General features: G+C 41.6%; 1 protein-coding gene across 19 annotated transcripts in view; it reads right to left on the reverse strand.

The window, feature by feature from the left end:
* plekha7b (pleckstrin homology domain containing, family A member 7b) overlaps nt 1-24,478 on the reverse strand; it is a 500,085-nt gene that overhangs the window by 391,546 nt on the left and 84,061 nt on the right. Inside the window, exon 1 of one of the 19 annotated variants that reach the window (XM_078549257.1) lies at nt 13,466-13,595. The exons of the other annotated variants lie outside the window; for them this stretch is intronic. Coding sequence (XP_078405383.1) covers nt 13,466-13,587 — 122 coding nt within the window. The 5' untranslated portion in view covers nt 13,588-13,595. Of the gene's footprint in view, nt 1-13,465; nt 13,596-24,478 lie in introns of those variants that run through there. 19 annotated transcript variants of the gene reach the window in all.

The raw sequence follows: 24,478 nt of genomic DNA on the forward strand, positions 1-24,478 counted from the left end.
GGTATAGGCCATACCCATGGATGGTGATGGAGGTGTATGGGACATTAGCAGTAAGATATGATTCTGCAAGTATGATTATGTCAGGTTATTGCTCAAGTTGTCTGTGGGACACCTCTCCCAACTTTAGCTCAAATGCTCAAATGTTAATCAGGGCGCATTACAGGTTCAACTGGCTTGGTGCACATTTGCCATATCTGATGCCTAACACGATGCCAGTTGGTTTGTCCGGTTTTATTCTTATTTGACCTTCCCATAGTGGTTTGATACAACTGAGTGGCTTGCTAGATCAAGTCAGAGAGTGTGATATGCACCCATTTAGACCTTACCTGGAAGGCCCCTAGTTTAATGTCAAAAGTTTGATGGCAACAGTGGGAATGTGACAATAGACCACAGAGCCCCTGACATAGGGGATTGATTTAATCAATTCTCACTCTTTATCATTATTATTTAGTAATGCCTACAGAAAACCTGTGTTTACAATAACAGCCCAGTTTCAAAGTCCCAGACAATTAAATAGCCTGTTAATACGTTCTGTGCAGGCTCCTTCATTAAGGTTAACCACTTGAGTGAAGTACCACAGGGTTATATGTGCAGGTACAAATGCATCAATCATTGGCTGCAAAAGAGATGAGGGAGGGATTACAGAGGTGAAATAGCTTAAGATCTACACCTTAAAACTAACATTTATATACATTTAAAATGGAAGATGTATCTATTAGGCTCTCTAAATGAATATGAATTAACTCAAAATCAAAAGTTGGAATATATTCTTGCATTTTGGACTACACCTTTGTCATTAGATATCACAAAATATATCAACAGCAACAAAGCAGGAGTTCAGTGTTTCCTGAATTGTAATTTTTACATTTTAGGCTCTCTTTGAACCCTCTTCACTAGTGTTTATAACAAGATGCATTTTCAATAAGCAGTCCCTGCTCTTATCAACTTGCTGCTTTATCTGTGATAAGGAAATAACATGTGATAGAACTAAAAATTACCCTTTTGCACAGAAGATCATGTGCTGTGTCACTATGCCCTCCATTATTCAAAAAAGGCAAAGGCACTGCCAATTGTACCCTGCAGGCTAAATCTGACAATCATTTTTATTTACAAGAACTAGACTTGGGCTGAGAACTAAAATATTCCAGGGTACTTAACTGTTAGAGGAGAGAGGCAAAGAGAGAAGGAGATGTAACCTTGATAATAAAAGGATGGTATAAAGCCAGTAAAGAAAAAGGATCCAAGCTCAGATAACCAGGAATTATAAAATCAGTTTTGGGTGGAGCTAAGAAAAGAAAGAGGCAGAAACATTATTGGGAGCTATTTGTAGGCTCCTAACAGTGAATGTATTGTGGGGCAGAGTATAAATCAGGAGATTAGAGGTACATGTAACAAGGGTGATATAGTAATCCTGAGGAGCTTTAACCATTGTATTGACTGAGCAAACCAAGTAACAGTATGGAACAGAGGTTTAATTGAATGTATATGATAGTTTCCTAGATCATTATACTGAGGAACCAACCAGGGAACAGGTTATTTTGAATCTAGTATTATGCAGTGAGAAAGGGTTAATTAATAACTTTGTAGTAAAGTGGCTTCTAGGGAGGAGTGACCATAATATGAAGACATTTTATATTGAGCTTGGAAGTGATTCAGTTAAGGCTGAAATTCAGAGTTCAAATTTAAACAAAGAAAATCACATAGGTATGAGGGGCAAGTTGGCTAAGGCAGATTGGAAAATACTTTAAAAAGACAGGGCAATTGCTAGCATTTAAAGAATTTATACATAATTTTCAACAAACATACATTCTTTTAGGGCACGAAAACCCCACAGAAAAAGTGGTCCAACCATGGCTACCAAGAAAAGCTAAAGAAAGCATTAAATCAAATGAAGAGGCTTATAAAGTCACCTAGAGGAGTTGTAAGCCTGAGAATTGGGAGAATTCAGCAAAGGGGACCATGAAATTGACAAGAGAAAACAGAATGAGAGCAGACTAGAAAGTGGCTTTAAAAACAAGTTGTGAATGTTTCTATAGCTATGTAAATAGGAAGAAGGGAGTGAAAGTAAACAGGGGCCTATTTGGGGCAGAGACAAGTGAAATTATATTGGAGAATAAGGAAATAGCAGAGACATTTAAATAATACTTTGCATCTGTCTTGACAGTAGAGGACAAAAAATTTCCAGAAATCACAGATTCACAGAATGTTACGATGCAGAAGGCGGCCATTTGGCCCATCATGTCTGCACCAGCTCCCCAAATGAGCATTAAGACTTAGTGCCATTCTCCTGCCTTTTCCCCATATGCTTGCACATCGTTTCTATTCAAATAATCGTCTAATTCCCTCCTGAATGCCTCGATTTAACCTGCCTCCACCACACTTCCAGGCAGTGCATTCCAGACTCGAATCACTCACTGTGTGAAAAATGTTTTCTCACATCATATTTGCTTCTTTTGCAAATCACTTTAAATCTGTGCCTTCCCATTCTCAATCCTTTTACAAGCAGGAACAGCTTCTCCCTATCTACTCTGTCCAGCCCCCTCATGATTTTGAACACCTCTATTTTATCTCTTTTTAGCCTTCTCATCACCAAGGAGAACGGTCCCAATCTCTCCAATCTATCTTCACAACTGAAGTTTCCCATACATGGAACCATTCTTGCAAACCTCTTCTGCACTCTCTGCAATGAGTTCACTTCCTTCCTATAGTGTAGCATCCAGAACTGTACACAATACTCCAGCTGAGGTTAACTAGTGTCTTAAATAATCAGCATAATCGCCCTGCTCTTGTATTCTATGCCCCTATTAATAAAGCCCAGGATACTGTATGCTGTATTAACTTCTCTCTCCACCTGTCCTGCCACCTTCAATGATCAATGTACATATACACCCAGGTCCCTCTGCTCCTGCGCCCCCTTAAGAATTGTACCCCATATTTTATATTGGGCCGTAGCTTCTGACGAGTGTTGGAAAGTGCTGACCCACAGGAAATAGAAGAAATAAATACCTAATTACCTGGTCTTGAAAATTACGCTGACCCTTCGGTTCGCCGGAGCATCAAAAGACTCGACGCAAGCCCCAGCGAAGTCTAGCGCCAGGGGATTCAAGGAGGCCATGCACCTTTTGTATGGCACTGGCTTTCGTAAAGCAGTAAGTTCAAGCCGGGGTGGGGGGGACGAGGTCAAAGGCGGGTGGGGGGTCCGAGGTCGGGGGCAAAGGTCAGTCGGAGGTCCAGGGGGTGAGGGGGGTCAGAAATCCGTGGGAGGGGTGGGGGTCAGAGGTCATGGGGGCGGGGTGGCGCAGAGGGTGGGGGGCGGTGTGGCGAGGTCAGGAGATGTCAGAGGTCCGGGGAAATCGGGCGAGGGGGGGTGTCGGAGGTCCAGGGAGGTGAGGGGTGCTGGACGCCAGAGGGATGGGGGTGCGGGACGTCAGAGGGAGTGGGGGGGTGTTGGACATTGGAAGGGAAGTGGGGGGGTGTCGGAGGTCAGAAGGTATGGGGGACGTCGGAGGTCAGGGGAGGGGGTATCAGAGGTTGGGGGAAAGGTGGGTGGTGTCTGAGGCCCAGGAGAGGGTTGGGCGGGGTGTCGGAGGTCAGAGAGGGTGGGGGATGTCAGAGGTCAGAGGGTAGGGGGTGTTGGGGGGTGGGGTGTCTCTTGGGTTCCGTCTGGGTCTTTCTTAGAATTCTTCCTTTGGTTGGAAAGTGAAATAGTCCAATCTGAAACTAGCATCCTAAATGTAAACAAAGGAAACTACAAAGGTATGAGACGTGAGTTGGCAAAGATAGATTGGGGAACTTCATTAAAAGGCATGACGGTGGATAGGCAATGGCTAATATTTAAGGAATGATTGCATTGCAACAGTTATATATTCCTTTCTGGCGCAAAAACACAACAGGCTAACAGAAGAAATTAAGGGTAATATTAGATCCAAAGAGGAGTCTTACAAAGTTGCTAGAAAAAGTAGCAAGCCTGAGGATTGGGAGCAGTTTAGAATTCAGCAAAGGAGACCAAGAGATTGATTAAGAGAGGAAAAATTGAGTATGAGGATAAACTTGCAATGAACATAAAAGACAACTGTAAAAGCTTCTATAAGTATGTTTGAAGAAAAAAAGTGAAGACAAATGTAGGTCCCTTACAGTCCGAAACAGAAGAATTTATAATAGAGAACAAGGATGTGGCAGAGCAATCAAACAACCACTTTAGTTCTGTCTTCACGGAGGAAAACACAAATAGTTTCCCAGAAATACTAGGGAACCAAAGGTCTAGTGAGAAGGAGGAATTGTAGGAAATTAGTATTACTAAAACAATAGTGCTGGAGAAATTAATGGGACTGAAAGCTAATAAACCCCCAGGGCCTGATAATCTACATGCCAGGGTACTAAAGGAGGTTACCATGGATGCGTTGCTTGTCATCTTCCAGAATCTGCAGAATTTTGGAACAGTCCCAGTAGATTGGAGGGTGGCGAATGTAACCCCACTATTTAAAAATGGAGGGACGGAGAAAACAACAAATTATAGACCGACTAGCCTAACATCAGTAGTAGGAAAAATGCTAGAGTCAACGATAAAGGAAGTGATAACAGGACATTTAGAAAATTTCAATGGGATTAGATAAAGTTACATGGATTTAGGAAAGGGAAATCATGTTTGACAAATCTACTGTAGTTTTTTTTTGAGGGCGTAGCTAGCAGAATAGATAAGGGAGACGGTGACGTAGTGGTATTGTCACTGGACTGGTAATCTAGAGACCCAGGGTAATGCTCTGGGGACCTGGGTTTGGCAGACGGTGGAATTTGAATTCAATAAGAAATCTGGAATTAAAAGTCTAATGATGACCATGAAACCACTGTCGATTGTTGTAAAAACCCATCTGGTTCACTAATGCCCTTTAGGGAAGGAAATCTGTCATCCTTACTGGTCAGGCCTACATGTGTCTCTAGACCCACAGCAATGTGGTTGACTCTTAAAATGCCCTCTGATCAAGGGCAATTAGGGATGGGCAATAAATGCTGGCCTAGCCAGTGACGCCCACATCCCATGAACGAATTAAAAAAAGGGAGAACTAATGAATATGATGTATTTGGATTTTCAGAAAGCTTTTGATAAAGTCCTACATCAGAGGTTAGTGTACAAAATTAAAGCACATGCATATGGGGGTAATATATTGGCACGGATTGAAAATTGGTTAGTAAACAGGAAACAGAGAGTAGGAATAAATGGATCTTTTTCGGAATGGCAGGTGGTGACTAGTGGGGTACCGCAGGGTCAGTGCTTGGGCCCCAGCTATTGACAATATATATATATATCAATGACTTGGATGAGGGAACCAAATGCAATATTTTGTTCACCAGACTGATTCCTCATATGACAATCCTACCATCCCAGGAGAGATTGGGCTGGATCAGCCTGCATTCATTTAGAAAATGAGAGGGGATCTCATTGAAATGTCTAAACTTTGACAGGGCTGGACAGACTGGATGCAGCAATGATGTTTCCTTTGGCTGGGTGTCTTAAACAAGGGGTCACAGTCTCAGGATATGGGGTACACCATTTAGGACTGAGACGAAGAGAAACTTCTTCACTCAGAGGGTGGTGAACCTGTGAAATTCTCTACCACAGAAGGCTGTGGAGGCCAAGTCACTGAATATATTTAAGAAGGAAATAGATTTCTAAACTCGAAAGGTGTCAAGGGGTATGGGGAAGAACGGGAGTATGGCATTGAGATAGAGGGTCAGCCATGATCATATTGAATGGTGGAGCAGGCTCTAAGGGCCAAATGACCTACTTCTGCTCACATTTTTCTCTCTTTCCATGTTTCAATGCTTCAGAATCAGCCGAAGTTTGTGATTTAAATAGCAACACAGCACAGGACAATTGTCCAGAGGAAGTGTACACTTTTGGGCAATTGCCATGCAAACTCTCACCTGGGAACTTCCCAGAGGGATTCCTCAGCGCATCTTTGGGGTACCCCCCCAAATCCAATGCTGGGGAGCTCGGAAGTGTCAGGCCATTGTCCCTCTATGTTCTTCCTACCAAAATGCATCACCTCACACTTCTCTGCATTGAACTTCATCTGCCACCTATCTGCCCACTCCACCAACTTGTCTATGTCCTTTTGAAGTTCTATACTGTCCTTCAGTTTACAATGCCTCCAAGTTTCATATCCGCAAACTTTGAAATTGTCCCCTGCACACCAAGATCTAGATCATTAATATATATCAGGAAAAGCAAGGCTTCCAATACTGACCCCAGGGGAACTCCATTACAAACCTTCCTCCAGCCCAAAAAAAAAATCCATTGACCATTACCCTCTGCTTCCTATTACTCAGCCAATTTTGTATCCACGTTGCTACTGTCCCTTTTATTCCATGAGCTATAATTTTTCTCACCAGTCTGTTGTTTAGCACTGTATTGAATGCCTTTTGAACGTCCATGTACACCACATCAACAGCATTACCCCCATCTACCCTCTCTGTTACCTCTTCAAAAAAACTCCAGCAAGTTAGTTAAACAGAATTTTCCGATTACAAATCCATGCTGGCTCTTCTTAATCAACCCACATTTTTCCATGTGACAATTAATTCTATCCCAACTAATTGTTTCAAGAAGCTTCCCCACCACTGAACTGCCTGGTCTATAATTACTAGGCTTATCCTTACAACCTTTTTTGAACAAGGGCATAATGTTTGCAATTCTCCAGTCCCGGGCACCTCCCCTGAGTGTAGGGAAGACTGAAAGATCATGGCCAGTGCCCCTGCAATTTCTTCTCTTACTTCCTTCAATATCCTTGGATGCATCTCATCTGGTCCCTCTGGATTGCCCATTGTCCTTTTCTGCCATCATCCTAAGCCTTATGATACAATGATCACTGTCTCCCAAATGTTCCCCTACTGACACTTGATCTACTTAGCCCACCCCATTTCCAAGAACCAGGTCCAAAAATGCATCCTTTCTTGTTGGACTGGACACATACTGCTGTAGAAAATTCTCCTGAACACAATCTAGGAACTCTTGCCCTTCTCCACCCTTTACACGACCAGTGTCCCAATCTACATTCATGTAATTAAAGGTTCCCATTATAACTACGCTATAATGTCTGCACCTCTTTAATTTCCCCACAGATTTGTTCCTCTACATCTTTTCCATTAGTTGGCGGTCTATAGACTACACCGAGCAATGTAATTGTACCCTTTTTGTTCCTTAGCTCTAGCCAAATTGATTCTGTCCTTGAACCCTCTGGGGAAGGTGGAAATACAGAGGGACCGAGGGCAAGAGTTGGAGGAAAGGTTCTGTGAGCAGGCAGGCCATAAATGAGGACGTCTGTGGCAAATGACATTAAAGTGAAACTGACAATGTTAAACGGATATGCTGACACTACTTTCTTACCATGTTAAAGTGAAACATTAAGTCAGTTAACTTTAAGTGAGACCTTACTGTATCAGTAAAAGAATTAGCACTGGAGAAATTAATGGGACTAAGTGACGAAAAATCCCTTGGACCCAACGACCTGCAGCTGAGGGTTTTTAAAGAGTTAGCTGCAGAGATAATGGATGAATTTGTTATGATCTTCCAGACTCCTTAGATTAGGACAGCTTTGGGGTGTTAAGTTTCTCTGACTGCATGGGAAAAGCCTTATCCACTAAACATGCAAACATATAAAGCAATTTTAACGTCTTGATTGAGTGTGGACAGGCCTTGGTTACTTCTGAAATCTGACTTGCACGTCAAACTACATTGTTTGGAGAACAATCAGAGTTTGTGTCAGGGGTCTGCATATTTCACGTGCATTTAATATTTTCAACATGAGTATAGTTCTAATATAATTAAGTTGTGGGCTGAATGCTTCCCTCCCTACAACCAGCCAGCCCCTCTTGCTAAAACAAAAATTGATTGAAACTATACACAAATCGCTCATTTTCCCTCTTTCAGACAAAAGATCACAATGTACTAAACAGGAAATTCATTTTATTCCATCTGAATTTCAGATAAAATACTATAGAGATTTTACAGTTTGAAGCTAAATGCAAATTGCCTTCACCACATGCACTAACCCTGTACTGCAATTGGAATTTTTCTTCTGGTTGCTCTTTCCAACTTAATATAGTCAAACTCCTCCACTTTGAAGTGAGCTTGTTGTTTTGAATTACTGATTAGTTCATGACAGCACATATTGTTGCAGAGATGAGGAACTATGTAATAAAGGACTCATTTTTTTGTTGAATAAAACAAAATGTACAATTTGCAAAAACCCACAATTAACTGGTGTATCTTTGTTGGGAATAATTTGAAGCATATTCTAACTCTGATCATCACTTTGTCTCAGTTTGTTCCATTTATGTTTCTGGGTTCAAGGTCATAAATTCATATTGTATACCAAGGCTCAAGTGCATACTTCAGGCTGGAACACCATTCCAGCAGTCAGGGAATGTTGTATTGTCAAAAGTTCCATTCCTTGAAGAAGTATTACTTTGTGTTTACCCATTCAACAACAACAAGGACTTTATATTTATATAGTGCCTTAACGTAATGAAACTTCCCAAGACGCTTCATAGGAGCCTTATAAAACAAAGCATGACACTGACCAACATAAGGAGACATTAGGTCAGATGGCCAAAAGCTTTGACAAACAGGTAGGTCTTAAGGAGTGTCTTATGAAAGCAAGGTGGATAGGCAGAGAGACGTAGGGAGGATATTCCAGAACTTAGGGCCTGGGAAATTGAAGAAAAGGCCACCAATGGTGAAGCAATAAAAATTGGGGATAGACAAGAGGCCAGAATTAGAGGAGCGCAGATATCTCAGAGGTTTGTGGGCAGGAGGAGATGACAGAGAGTGGGAGAGACGAGGCCATGGGAAGTTATGAAAACAAGGATGAGAATTTTAAAAGCAAGATGTTGCTTGGTCAGCAAGCATACAGTTGATAGGAGAACAGGACTTGGTGCAAGTTAAGATGCGGGCAGAGTTCTAGATGACCCCAAGTTTAAGGAGGACAGAATGTGGGAGACCAGCCAGGAGTGCACATGTCAATGTTAAAAGAAAACTGTAATGGGAAGAAAACGAATGAATTGATAGCGCAAATAGAAATAAATATCTGTGAATTGATAGCCATTTCAGAGTCATGGTTGCAAGGTGACAAAAGGATGGGATCTAAATATTCAAGGGCATTTGGCATTTCAGAAAGTCGCTAAGAAAAGATGGTGGGGTAGCTCTGTTAATTATAGATGACAGAGTAAAGTAGTGAAAAATGATCTTAGTAGAGATCAATTATAGCAAAGGTAAGAAGTCACTTGTGGAGGTAGTTTATAGCCACCCTAACAGTAGCTTCACTGTAGGACAAAGGATGCAGGAAAAAAAATAATGTAAGAAAGGTATTCCAAAAATCATGAGTGACTTTAATCAGAGGATGAGGCTGAGGAATTAATATGGGAAACAAGGAAATGGAATAAGCATTGAACAGGGATTTCATTTCAGTCTTCACTGTAGAAGACACAAAAAACATCCGAAGAATACTTAAAAATCAAGAGGTCAAAGGGAGGGAAGAACTTAAAGCTATTACAATCATCAGGGAAAAGGTACTGGGGAAACTATTAGATGGTTGATGAGACTTGCATCCGAGTGTCTTAAAAGACATGGCTGCAGAGATCGTAGGTGCATTGGGTGTGATCTTCCATGATTCCCTAGGTTTGGTTGATCTCAGCCAAAACACAAGGTTTGGTTCTGCAATTGACCGCGATGCTCCTGGGTGAGAGAGTGAAAAAAAACAACCAAATGGAGCTGCATATTTAATCTTCAGCACCAGAATAATGGCTGTGATCCACAGTACCTTGCTTAAAACCTGTCTGCCCAGGTAGTATTTAGATCCCTAGCCATGGAAACTTAGACCAAAGCAGCTATCATAGATCATGACACAAACCAACAACCTCCATTCATGATAAAAAGCAAAATACTGCGGATGCTGGAAATATGAAACAAAAACAAAAATTGCTGGGAAAACTCAGCAGGTCTGACTGCATCTATGGAGAGAAAGACAGAGTTAACGTTTCGAGTCTGTATGGCTCTTCTTCAGAATGTTCCGAAGAAGAGTCATACGGACTCGAAACGTTAACACTGTCTTTCTCTCCACAGATGCTGCTGTCAGACCTGCTGAGTTTTTCCAGCAATTTTTGTTTTTGTTTCAAACCTCCATTCATGTACCAGTCCAAGCCACATACAGCTAACCTCATACAAGTAACAACTTATGTTTCCATAGTCCAGATTGTAATTAAAGGCATCCAAGAGCACTTTATTAGGAGTGGATGGCAAGAAAATAAAGACAGTGTGAGAAAGAGAAAATGTACCGGCAGGGATTAAAAAACACATTTAAACATGCAAAGATGGCATTCAGTAGAGCGCATACCTCTGCCACACTGTATTAACTCAATGTTATTACAATTATGTAGCTCTTCCTTGAGGCTTTTCCTGCCTGTGGATACTCTTTAACTGACAAAGATAGAAAAAGAAATATTTTCATTAAGAGCATCCACCTCACTGAGGAGCCTTCAGGCAAATCCACATCCAACAACCTGCTCTGAAAATTCTGCCCACATTTTGACAACTGTGACAAATTCCACCACAGCATCTGAGACTAACCCCAACATTCTAAATGACCAAGCCTAAAAAAAAGTCAATTTGCCGTATCAGGGAGATGGTGCATAGTGGTAATGGTCTATTAATCCAGAGGCCCAGGCTAATATCCTGAGGACAAGGGTTCAAATCCCACCATAGCAGCTGGTGAAATTTAAATTCAATCAATCAATAAATCTGGAATTGAAAGCTAGTCTCAGTAACGGTGACCATGAAACCATCATTGATTTTTTTTAAAACACATCACGTCCTTCAGGAAAGGAAATCTGCCATCCTTACCTGACTCCAGACCCACAGCAATGTGGTTGACTCTTAACTCAGTTCGAGAGCAATTAGGGATGGGTAACAAATGCTGGCCTTGCCAGCAATACCCATATCCCATGAAAGAATATGGGATTTCATATCCTTTCAAAAAATTCCAGAATCCAGATTCAGACCCACATCTTCGCCAAAAACTAATCAGTTCTTCCTTATTGGGCCATTGTTACAATCCCTAGCCGAGATTAACCCTGCACAAGCCTGATCCCAGAGTGGAACCTAGCTTGATAGATCCTAACTTTTAATTTGTTTCTTTAGACACGTGGAGAGTGGCTACTGAACAGAGTCACCAGAGTCAGCTAATGAACTTTTAACAAAAGAATAAATCATTTATTAAACAAGAAAAGATTAACTATATTACAATAATACTCCTTCACCCACAACTATAACTTAACAGATATAGACAGATTTGTAATTCGTCTTTCACACGAGGGTTTCCAATCTCCACTCTCCAAGAACTCGCTTTGGAATCTTCTCCCAAACTGACGCTTTCTCGCAGGTGCCTTCCGCAAGGGTCCACCTCCAAGGTTTCAAACTCTCCTTCCGATGTTCCCTGCCCTGAGTCACCACATGCATTCAAGCTGTCTTTTACACACACTGTCTCACTGACTCAGCTGTCAACTGTGCACGTCTGCTTCATATGCCCATAGCAAAGAGTTACAGACCTTCAGTTGTCTCTTTGAACCTTGTTGCCTTTTGCAAGCCGTTCTCACTTTAAATCTGCTTTCTGCAGTTTTTGTCTCTTTAAATCTGAAGATTGGAGTCTTGCTTGGTCTGCTTGGGACTTTCCCTGTTTCCGTCTCATTCCTTTGGCCTTGGGACCTTTTGGGAAATCTGCAGCTCCCTCTCCCAGTGTCCAGTCTCTCTCTGGGGTCTTGGCTTCAAACTGCTTAAAACTTCTGTTTCTATAGTCTGTGTGTGCGCCTGTGGGACGGACCTGCCTCTCTGGACCTCTGTTGCTAGGCAACAGCCAAATTCTTTTAGTCTCGTTTGTTTAACCTAGCTGCAACAGTCCTAAAAAAAACCTCATTAGAAATGCAGGCACCTTTTTAAAGTGCAACTAAAACTCAATTCGACTTCTCTTAACACACAGGTACAGAAATACAAATCAAACTTAAAACTCATTCCTAACACCTACAAACACCAATATAACTTACTTAAACTGTCTCTATTTCCCCAACAGCCATGCCTTGCACCAAATTTCATTGAAATCTGTCCATTAGTTTTTGAGATAGATTATTTACAGACAAACAGGCCAACAAGGGTGAAAACAGTACCTCCACCCACATCCAGTGGCCAAGGTAATAATAGAACCTTCAAAAAGGGAGGGAGAAAGTGGCATGGTTATGAAAGAGAAGGGACAAAATGGTTCAAGGAGTGAGCAGACTGATGTAGTGGATAGCACAACGTACAGTGACGGGGGTGGAAGAGCTATGATTGAAAGGTTTTGGAGGTGCAAAATTGCATCAAGCCCCAATTTTGCCTCTTATATAGTGATTGTCTTTTATAGTCTTTTACATTACACATGCCACCTTTTATCCACCCGACAGGATTCCACTATACCGTTATGCCAAGGTTGATGTACATCTTTTGGTGTCAATATAAAATGAATTACTTGAACAAATGGTATTGGTCTTTAATTTGGTTTCACCATTCATTTCACTAAGATCATTTGATGATTGTGTAATATTGACTTTAAGTAAATTTAGCAAGATATCAATGGTTCTAATTCATATTAACCATTATTTGATTCCCCCTTTATTGACTGGCTTTAGATTTCTTCACAGCATAATACAACTTAATTTTTTTTAAAAGAAGTATAAATGTACCAATAATCTGGTTGTAATTACCAAGTTTGTAAAGTCAAGTAGTAGCAGTTCCAACCTTGCCATTTATTCCAAAGTTCAAGGACATCAGCTTTATTTCATTGACATAAAACCACATTATCAAATCTCAAGTGTGCACCACACAAAAACAAAATGAATAGAACATCAGCCAATATGCAACTTTCTGTTTAAGGATCACAAATGGTAATTGGAAGTTAAAATAAATTAAGCAGCAAAGCTGAACAGGTTAATTGCTCTCCAAAATTAAGCTCCAAACAAAGATATTCTATGATAATATGAAACTCAAACAATTCAAATGACCACAGGAATCAAATTTGAATCCCCAACTTCCCATTAGAATTACTACCAACTTTAATTAAACACTCATCACTATGCTTATTTGGCATGCACACAATTGCAGAGAAAAAACATGTAGGGAACCCACTTTAATGTTGTACCTATGAGTTTCTTGTGTGAAATTCGTTTTACCTCAAGTTGCTTCCACTACGACTATCAGTGACAGACATGAATACATGAACCCAAATTCGAAACACTCTAGGTGTAAGCCAAGTTTGGAAGGATAAGATCCAGGATTTTACAGCTGACCACCTTTCAGGAGTCAAATGAATATATTTTGAAAATTTCACACACCAAACGTTACACTTCACTAAAATCCTACTGACATCATCAACTGAAGTCATACCTTGAAATTTTTGACGTAAAAAATTTCTTTAGTTGTCGGTTTGTACCAAAAATGCCTCGTCTGAAGACGGTCTTGGTTCTTCTCTGCTGTCTTATTGGTAGACAGCTGCAAAAGAACCCCATTCGGTACCTCTTAGAGTACTTTCTACTAAATTGTACTTGGCCTTTTCTTCTTCGCCGTCTCTCAGAAGACTGCTCCATCTTGCACGATGCATATACTCAGATTAAGCCAACTTTTTTTTAAGTGAGCAAATTTATTCAATGTCAAAACCCACAAAAGTCATCCTCCAACTCAAAGAAAAATGACTTAATATTCTTGCAGCAACACCCACTAGTACAATTCTCAATACCGGCTTTGTGCAACTGAGTTTTTACTCATACGCAAACAACCTTTTCGGGCCCTGACTTCAAAAGTGTCCCCGAGCGCATATTGCTTTAGGGACAAAAATGCGTCATTAACCAGCAGCAACACCACACACCACAGCACTTCCTATTAAATTAATCAATACGATTACTACCCTTTGTCTAAGTGAATATTTCATTCTTCTATTGGTCTATATAGGCAGCCTCAAATCTAGATATAACCATATCCATTCTTGAGACCACACCTTTATTCAGCACTTATCATATGTGTGGCATTTGATAATTTGATATTTAATCCAATTTTAAATCAAACAGGGAAATCAAGCTTGCTAGAAAGCTCATGGTTCACTGTACAAGTTAGTGATGGATTCAAAGCATTCATGACACAGATGCAGCCCCAAGTTCCTGCAATAGAGTGATCTTTGCTTTCTTTCAGGGGATACAAATCATTTAGTGACTATTTTGGGGGTTCCACTTTCTGAACAAAATCAAAATCACAGCATGACAGAAATCCAAGACAACAAAAAAAGGTTGAACATTAGCATGCAGGCAGATCATGCTATGAACCAGGAATGCAGAACATCAAACCCACAACATTCACCAGAATTTTGCAAGTGATCTAGAATTAAAGCTAGCGTCCTTAGGTGAGGGTTTTCTTTTCATGAACAAACCTTACTAAACTGCTATTTGAAATTGGCTGATCTGAATAGAAATACAAATGAAATACACAACCGCAAGTTAAAGGAGAAGCATAGAATAACTTTCTGGGTGACAGATTTCATCAGAACAAGTGCAATCAGGCAATTCAAGCAGCTGCTTTGACCCATTTACTGTTCTACGCAGCATTCTATACTCAACAGAACAAGGGTCAACTAATCCATGGGCAGTTCATGATCCGTGAAAATATGGGTTCCCACTGCCCTAGAACAAAGTATTTTCAAGATCATGTTCTGTCAGCAGCACTTTTTTTTTTAAAAGTACAACAAAAAGTTCTACCATCCCCAGCTAAAGCTGTGCCAATTATCATCTTTTGAAAAAAGGAAGAAAGCTGAATTGAAATCTAGCTAGGGATAGGATTAAAAGTAAAAACAGAAATACCTGGAAAAACTCAGCAGGTCTGGCAGCATTGGCGGAGAAGAACAAAGTTAACGTTTCGAGTCCGTATGACCCTTCAACAGAACTCAGTAAAAATAGAAGAGAGGTGAAATATAAGCTGGTTCAAGGGGGGATAGGACAGGTAGAGCTGGATAGAGGGCCAGTGATAGGTGGAGATAACCAAAAGATCTCATAGACAAAAGGACAAGGAGGTGTTGAAGGTGGTGATATTAGCTAAGGAATGTGCTAATAGGTGACATTAAGGGTAGAAAGCAGGACAAGCAAGGTAAAGATAGCCCTAGTGGGGGTGGGGTGGGGGGAAGGGATCAAAATAGGCTAGAAGGTAGAGATAAAACAATGGATGGAAATACATTTAAAAATAATGGAAATAGTTGGGAAAAGAAAAATCTATATAAATTATTGGAAAAGGGGGGATCGGAAAGGGGGTGGGGATGGAGGAGAGAGTTCATGATCTAAAATTGTTGAACTCAATATTCAGTCCAGAAGGCTGTAAAGTGCCTAGTCGGAAGATGAAGTGCTGGTCCTCCAGCGAATCGGAGTGAATGAGGAGTGCAGCCGACTGGGAGTGACATGTGCAGTGCGGGTTCTGGATGGGGCTGAAGGCAGTGGGATAGAAAGTCCAGCGGGTGAAAAAGAGCCGAGTGCAGGAGAGGAATGGAGCTGGAGGGTGGACTAGGAGGGTTCACAAATTTGGTTATCTCCACCTATCACTGGTCCTCTATCCAGCTCTACCTGTCCTATCCCCCCTTGAACCAGCTTATATTTCACCTCTCTTCTATTTTTACTGAGTTCTGTTGAAGGGTCATACGGACTCGAAATGTTAACTTTGTTCTTCTCTGCCGATGCTGCCAGACCTGCTGAGTTTTTCCAGGTATTTCTGTTTTTGTTTTGGATTTCCAGCATCCGCAGTTTTTTGTTTTTATATAGGATTAAAAGTACTGGCAGTCATGTGGAATGTGATGATTTAAGATTAAAAAGACAGTCCAGAAGTTTTCTGGTTTTCACTTTGATAAGGTGAACTCAAGAACACAAGAAATAGGGGCAGGAGTAGACCACACAGCCCGTCAAGCCTGCTCCGCCATTCAATACGATAATGGCTGATCTTGGGCTTCAACTCCATTTTCCCACCTGCTCCCCATATCCATTAATTCCCTAAGACGCAAAAAATCTGTTTTCCCCAACCTTAAATGTATTCAACGATGGAGCATCCACAACCCTCTGGGATACAGAATACCAAACATTCACAATAGTAATTTCTCTTCATCTCAGTCCTAAATGATTGGCCCCTTATCCTGAGACTGTGCCCCTGTGTTTTCGACTCACCAACTGGCAGAAACCATCTCTTAGCATCAGTAAGAGGAACTTGACAGAATGTTCCCTAGAGAGTAAATGAGTTAGGTAGGTTCCATTGCATGGTCTGTGGAAGAAAAAGGCTAGGTGGGCCAAATGTCACATGTTTCTCCCATTGGCTTTTCTTTCTCTGGGCAAGTGGAATTACCACTTCTCTGATCAGCTTTGATTACTCTTGCTTGTGTTCGCATGCCAATGACTTCTCCACTGCCTGGAACACACATCCAGTCACGCTACAGATAAGACAGTCCTACCATATCTATGCATTAGCCTGGATTTTTCTCTTAGCCGTGAGGGAATGAATTTCGCCATTCATCTCACGTATAATTGCCCAGAGACTTTTCACCGGCTTGTCCACAAGGATTTTCACTAATCCAACATCTGTTTCAATGCAACATCATCTGTGGCCTATGAACAGGACAAACAACAGCAAGGCTCTTCAATCTGATTTGTTGAAGTATCCTTACTGAAACACAGACCACAAACCAGGAAGTAAATGAAGCAGGAAAAATAAATTACATTGAAGTCATTTAAAGGAGGCAAACTAAAGATTTTGAAATACAGTTGGGATTAATGGAGAGATATAAGTCAGACAAGCTTTTCAATAAAAGTCTAAAACATTAATTTTCTTCAAAGGGAATGCAACTCTATCCTTGTAAAATTAATGTTTCAGGGCCAGAGGGGTTATTCAGCAGTAAATTACCACTTATCACGTCATTAAAAAGTCACTTGCGCCTGAGTTTTAAAAAATTTTATTTACTCATGGGATGTGGGCATCGGTGGGTGGCCAGCGTTTATTGCCCATCCCTAATTGCCCTGGCCCTAACTTTTTTAGCACTTTAGTGCAGAACTAGTTGGTAAGTAGCCTAACTGCCTTAAATTCATGCCATTATTGTGATTTCAATGCTCTGTCTATTGGCGAAGGCTGTAACAATGCAACATGTGGAGGAGATAGCTACTTATGGGTTGTGGCATTTAACTGAATAAGTACAAAGGAAAAAAGGTTGCTGCCAGATTCATCAATGCTGCCCAATCATACCAGATTTTCCAGGACTGTCCCGTAATTTGGCCTTTGGTCCCTTGTCCTGCGTTGTGACTTCCCATGATGTGTTTATTCCCGACATTCATCTGCGTTGGCCAGTCTGTGATTGAGCATGCCAGCCTTTTTTTAAAAAAGCGCATTCATTGGCCCCAGAAGTGCTGTGATTCGTGCTTAGGGTTCATTAGTGGGTGTCTGGGGGAGGGAGAGATGTTCTACCAAGCCTGAGGCAGCGGTCATTCCTTCCCCTCTCTTTTGCAGGGTTGCCAGCACCCCTAGCATCACTTAATTTAGTCACCCTGGATTTACCCTGTAATAATGGTGAGCGCTGATAGGCTTGTCTTTATTATTAAAGCAAGGTCTGGGCAAATGACTTTGTGATCATTTTATAAAAACACAAATGCCTCAAAGAGCCCTCACAATCACTGATTCTTTTGTCTGCTAAAAATAAAAAATGCATGCAGAACAATCTGCATTTTATAATTCTTTGCGAGTGATGATAGTGTATATAAAGTTTATGGCCATCTTGCAATAAAAATACTTTTAAGCTATCAACCTTCAACTGATTGCTCTGGCGAGGGGGAGAGGGGTGGGGGCACTCTCCAAGTGTACAGCCAATGTAGGTAAGGCACCTTTTCCCATCATCAATGCAGGGGTCCTACTTGCTGGCAGTCCTGTTTTATTGCCAGCATTGTGCAGTGGTGAGTGTGATCATCAGAAGATTGGGAATTGCTGATCATAGTGTACAGCACAGTCAGAATAGGAGTTCTAGCAGGTAAGACCTCAGCGTTGGAGCATTGCTGCTTCAGAAAGAGGGCCCGTTTCAGCAGCCTGTTTTTGTTTGTGGGGGTAGGTAGGAGAAAGAGGAGTAATGCCAGGACTGCCATTTGAGGGTGGCATAGGGAAAGCAAAGGATCTGGCAGGGGAAAAGGGAAAGAGGGAAAAAAATCAGAGGAATAGCACTTGGGAACAGGAAAAAAGGAGAAAACTGCTGCTAAAAATAATTTTATTTGCATTACTTGTGTCCCTTTCAGGCCTTAATGTATGTAGGTAAAGGAATTTAGGGTATACAGACAACTATATTCCACTCCACTTTCAATGTACCTGTAATGAATGATTCAAGCACACGGCCTTGCACCAAGATTATAAAACAGGGATTCTTTATTCCATTGGCATCAAATCCTTATAAACATTAATGCTAAGCTTACCTAAGAGAATGAACTATTTACAATGGATATTCACAGCTGATAATCCAGATACACCAGGATAGCATTGAGAGCTTAACTCTTCTTCTCTAATCAACCGGGTAGCAGAGTTCAGTTGGTAGAGCTCCTCCTGCTAACTTCCCATGACCACATGAACCCGATTACCTTGATGCTCTGACACGAAGGGGATCTCCTTCTTCTCATGGTCTCTCAAACTTAGAGTGCTGTTCAGATGATTCATCTAGGTCTCCAGCAGCTGTTCACCCGCTCCACCGCCACCGTCAGAGACTTCGGTCCGCCCTATTCACGGCCTTGACTCCTCAACGCTGCGACTCAACAGTCCCGAACCAGGCTTCTGGCCTTCCCTACTTCTTCAGCCCATGCTCCGGGCTCAGGTTCCACCCCCAGCCTGCCAAGCGGGGCATCCCTTCACATCCTGAGGGTTGGGTGGGGGGGCGGGGGAGAAACCACAGGGATAACCGATTCCCCTGCCAGGCGTCCTCCCAGGCCGACGACCTATGCTGCTAGAACCAAGTGCCCTACAGGGAATGCCCCGTAGTAGGTGGGGCTCGGCATCCAGACCCACTCCAACACCAGAAGTCGGGATGCTGAGATCCTGCTCGTCTCCCCCGCCACACACCTATTCGCTTTCATGAGTCATAGGTTTTAGGGGTCTTTCAAAGTGGTCAACATTTTTTAAACCTATCAACAAGTTTTTGCTAGTTTTCTAGATTAGCACATAGGCAGCAAGATATTATTGACTCAACACATTCAGTTCAGCTTAAGTCAATTATCGTGTGTTTTTATGATAAAAACAAATAATGTTAAACACGTGTACTAATGTATGTATCTACTGTTGTGTGTGTGTATATGTGTGTGTGAGATGGTGTGGGGCATACAGAACTGTGTGCACACAACATATTCCTTTCGCCTTCCATTATAGTCTCGACATACAAGCTACAGTATAAAAATACCACCATCAAACCTTCATTTCAAAGCCAGAGGCTTTGAACACTGCATTTTCTTTTCATATACTATGAAATATTAGTTGAAAAAGCTTTTTTAAAATTACATGTTAGCAGCTGTCATGGGTCTCCAGCTATGAAGCAATCACAACCTGACCCCTGGAGACCACATCCTCAAAAACTATCTCCTCTGTTCCATTCAACACTAAACCTTCAGTTTGAATAATGAAATATGAAAGAGCTATAAGAATGTTTGAAGGTTTGGTAGGGACCAGCAGTAATTGTAAAGCAAGTTGACAAGCAACTTTCTGGTATGCATAAATGGCAAATCTACCTGGTAAATGATGCTGTTGGATGACTTAGTTTTCTTTTGATTCCAGGAGTGTGGGCTTCACTGGCTAGGTCAGCATTTATTGCCCATCCCTAATTGCCCTTGAGAAGGTGGTGGGGAGCTGCTTTCTTGAACCGCTGCAGTTCACATAGTGTAGGTACACCCATAGCGTTGTCAGGGAGTCACAGGATTTTGGCCCAGTGACAGTGAAGAAATGACGATATATTTCCAAATCAGGATGGTGAGTGACTTGCAGGGGAACTTGCTGGTGGTGGTGTGCCTATGCATCTGCTGCCCTTGTCCTTCTTGGTGATTCGTGGGTTTGGAAGGTGATATCAAATAAGCCTTAGTGAGTTACTGCAGTGCATCTTGTAGATGACACACCCTGCTGCCACTGTGCATCGGTGACGGAGGGAGTGAATGTTTAAGGTGATGGACGGGGTGCCAGTCACGCAGGCTGGATGGTGTCAAACTTCTTGAATGTTGTTGGAGCTGCACTCATCCAGGCAAGGGGAGAGTGTTCCATGACTGAATGTTACAGAACTGCAAAGCTTGGACCTGAGCTGTTCATTGTGGATTTGCTTAGCTGTCTATCACATGCGGCTTCGGCTGTTTGGCATGCAAGTAGTCCTATGTTGTAGCTTCACCAGGTTGACACCTCATTTTTAAGTATGTATGGTGTTGCTCCTGACATGCCCCCCTGCACTTTTCATTGAACCAGGGTTGATCCCCTGGCTTGATGATGATGGTAGAGTGGGAGACATAGGAACACAAGAAATAGGAGCAGGAGTAGACCATATGGCCCATTGAGCCTATTCCACCATTCAGTATAATCATGGCTGAACTTGGGCTCCACACTATTTTCCCATCTGCTCCCCATATCCCTTAACTCCCTGAAAATCCATCTATCCCAGTGACAGAGCATCTACAACCCTCTGGGGCAGAGAATTCCAAGGTTTCATGACTCTTCGATTTTCTCCTCATCTCAGTCCTAAATGATCGGCCCCTTATCCTGAGACTGTACCCCCGTGTTTTAGACTCTCCAACCAGCAGAAACAATCTCTCAATGTCTACCCTATCAAGCCCCTTCAGAATTTTATGGATTTCTGTAAGATCGCCTCTCATTCTTCTAAACTCCAGAGAATATAAGCCCAATTCACTTAGCCTCTCATCAAAGGACAACCCCCTCATCCCAGAGACCAATTTAATGAACCTTTGCTGTACTACCTCCAATGCAAGTATATCCTCTATTGATTGTGGAGACCAAAACTGCACACAGCATTCCAGATGCAGTTTCATCAAAGCCCTATACAATTGTCACAAGACATCTTAATCCATGTACTCCAATCCCCTTGCAATAAAGGCCAACATATCATTTGCCTTCTTAATTGCTTGCTGCACCTGCATGCTAACTTACTGCATTCCTGGTATGAGCACACCCAAGTCTCTTTGACCATCAACACTTAAGAAAAATTCTGCTTTTCTATTCTTACAACCAAAGTGAATAACTTCACACATCCCTAGATTATCCTCCATTTGTCATCATGTTGCCCACCCACTCAACCTGTCTACATCTCTTTGCAGTCTCTGTGTCCTTCCCACAGCCTAACTTCCCACTTAGCTTGGTATCATCAGTAAACTTTGTTACATTACTCTCCATCTCTTCATCCAAGTCATTAATATAGATTGTAAATAACTGAGACCCCAGGGAACTGGTCCTTGTGACACTCCACTGTTCACTGCCCGCCAACTTGAAAAAGACCTGTTTATGCCTACTCTATTTTCTATCCATTAACCAATCCTCTATTCATGTTAAAATATTACCTCCAACTCCATGATCCCCTATCTTCCCTATCAACCTTTTGTGTGGCACCTTATCAAATGCCTTCTGGAAATCCAGGTTTCCCTTTATCTACCCCACTAGTTAGATCCTCAAAAGACTAATAAATTTGTTGAACAAGATTTCCCTTCCATAAAATCTTGTTGCCTTGTTCTAATCATTCTATGCTTTTCTAAGTGCATTATTAAGACTTCCTTAATAATAGATTCCAGCATTTTCCCAATGACTGATGTTAGGCTAACTGGCCTGTAATTCATTGTTTTCTCTCTCCCTCCTTTCTTGAAAAGCAGTGTAACACTTGCCAACTTCCAATCTAATGGGACCATTCCCAAATCTAAGGAATATTGGAAAATCATGGCCAGTAAATCCACCATCTCTGTAGCTCTCTCTTAGAAGTCTAGGGTGTAGGCCACCAGGGGATTTGTCGGATTTTAGTCCCTTAAGTTTCTCCAATATGTTTTCTCTGCTTATATTAATTCCCTTAATTTCCTCACTACTTTTAACCCCTAGGTTACTGTCTATTTCTGGTATGAAGCTTGTATCTTCTACTGCGAAGACAGGCACAAAATATTTGTTCAAAGCCCCTGCCATTTCCTCATTCCTCATGATAAGTTCATCTGTCTCTGCTTCTAAGGGACTAATGTTTACTTTAGCTACTCCCTTTTTATATACTGACAAAAGCTCTTACAATTGGTTTTTACACGAACATACGAAATAGGAGCAGAAGTAGGCCATTCGGCCCCTCGAGCCTGCTCCAACATTCAATAAGATCATGGCTGAACTGTTTGTGTTTTGAATTCCACATTCCTATCTACCCCCAATAACCTTAGATTCCTATTAGGCAGGGGAATCAATCTGCCTCTCCCTTAAAAATATTCAATGACCCCGCCTCCACCATCTACGACCCAGGATCATCACTGGATCCCAAGCCACAGGTGAGTGGGGGTGGGGTGTGCAGCAAGGGCAGGGAGGTGGCTCTCAGAGGGGCTCCCACTTCCCGATGTTAGGTCCCTCGATTAGACACCAAGCGCCTTTGAACAAGGGACACTCTCCCCACCCCCTAGAAACCTATTGGGTTTGCTTGTCGTGATCCTCACATGGTGAGTCCCCTGCCTGCCCAGTGGGAAGAGGCCCTTAAATGGGCATTAATTACCCACTCAATTGGCAGCAGGGCAGGAAGGTCATCCACGGGCCTTCCCACCACAGATTTAATCAGGGTGGAGGTGAGAAAGTGGGAGGGTCCCAAACCTCCACCCTCCCACCGATTAAACACCCCCCACCACCAAACTCACCACTTGTTCTGCTCTCATTACCTGAATAATTACATCTGCTATCTGTTCAGTGAATACCTTTTAGGACCCGATAAACATTCTGGCCAAGAGTTTTCACTTTGGCACAATCAGCGATCCGACAAACTTTTGAACTGAGCAGAAACTCCAGCAAGAAGTAATTCAAGCGAATTTGTATATCGTCATACATAAAATCCGCTATGGACCAGGATAATCAGTCAGCATTTTGAAACTTTATTTTAATGTTTAATGCAAATGTTAAAAGAAATTAAGAGCAGTACCTGGTGTCGTTTCATTAACACAACTGCTGGAGTTTATCACAAAAATGAGTATTTTAATTTTTAAGGTCGTCTAATGCATCTTCTGCAAGTAACCAGGTTTCAAATAACTGAAAATAACTTTTTAAAAGACAATAACTGCTGCTGTCACTTGGAAATCTAATTTGAACAAAAGCAAAATCTGCGCATGTGCAGATAACACACTGACATCATCAAAAACGCACCTGAATGTCAAAACTCCCTCTTTGACACTATCAGTTCCAAAACCCTTGCACATGTGCATGGCCTTCACACATAGGTGCTGCACTGTGACATCATCGTAATCAGCCGCTTGCATAGTGACATCATCACACACTTAAAAAAACATCCTACACAAAACCACTTACTAGTTACTGTGGTGCACAGTAATCAAAATTAGTATAATATATATGTTATATAATATATATATGGAGCTAACCCCAGTATCCGGGCCAATATTTGTCCCTCAATTGATACCCCAAAACCAGATTATTTGGGCATTAAAACATTGCTGTTTGTGGGAATTTGCAATGTGCAAATTGGCAGTTGCATTTCCTACATTACAATGATGATTACACTTTAAAAGTACATCATTGGCTGTAAAGTGCTTCGGGACATCTTGAGTTTTTGAAAAGCACTATAAGATTGCAAGTTTCAAATTTCTTTCCTTTTCTAAGAGCTAACTTTTAAGAACCTCTTTGAAGGAACAGGTACAATTGAGATTGGTGTGCTTTTAGTGCTTTTTAAAAAAAATTAGCACAAAAAATCTTGGAAACTCATTTTGTGCTGGACATAATTTACTCTTGAAATGCTTCTACCTTTTGATTTGTTTGGCCAACTTCATGCAATTGCACTGAGAAAAACTAGCATACCTGATGGAAATGCCTGTCTATGTTTAAACTCCAAGTACATTACTGCTTTTGACTTCTTTTTCTATTAAACGATTCCACCAGATTGAGAGCTGTAACATCAATATCACACTTACACTGGCCACCTCCCTTTTCAATTAATGTATTCCACAAATCATGGAACGGTACTCTAATTAATTCCTCTCCATGAAAAATTATTGTGGTGTATCAGTTTTTCACTTAATAGGAGTAAGTACCATCAAGTGAATTTTTGTGATGTATGGATTTACATTAACAGTTATCCTCATAAATGGAACGGGGGAGGCAGTGGGGTAGTGGTAATGTCACTGGGGTAATGATCCAGAGGCCCAG

This window comes from Cetorhinus maximus, chromosome 9, assembly GCF_964194155.1.
Source record: "Cetorhinus maximus chromosome 9, sCetMax3.hap1.1, whole genome shotgun sequence".
Classification (NCBI taxonomy): domain Eukaryota; kingdom Metazoa; phylum Chordata; class Chondrichthyes; order Lamniformes; family Cetorhinidae; genus Cetorhinus; species Cetorhinus maximus.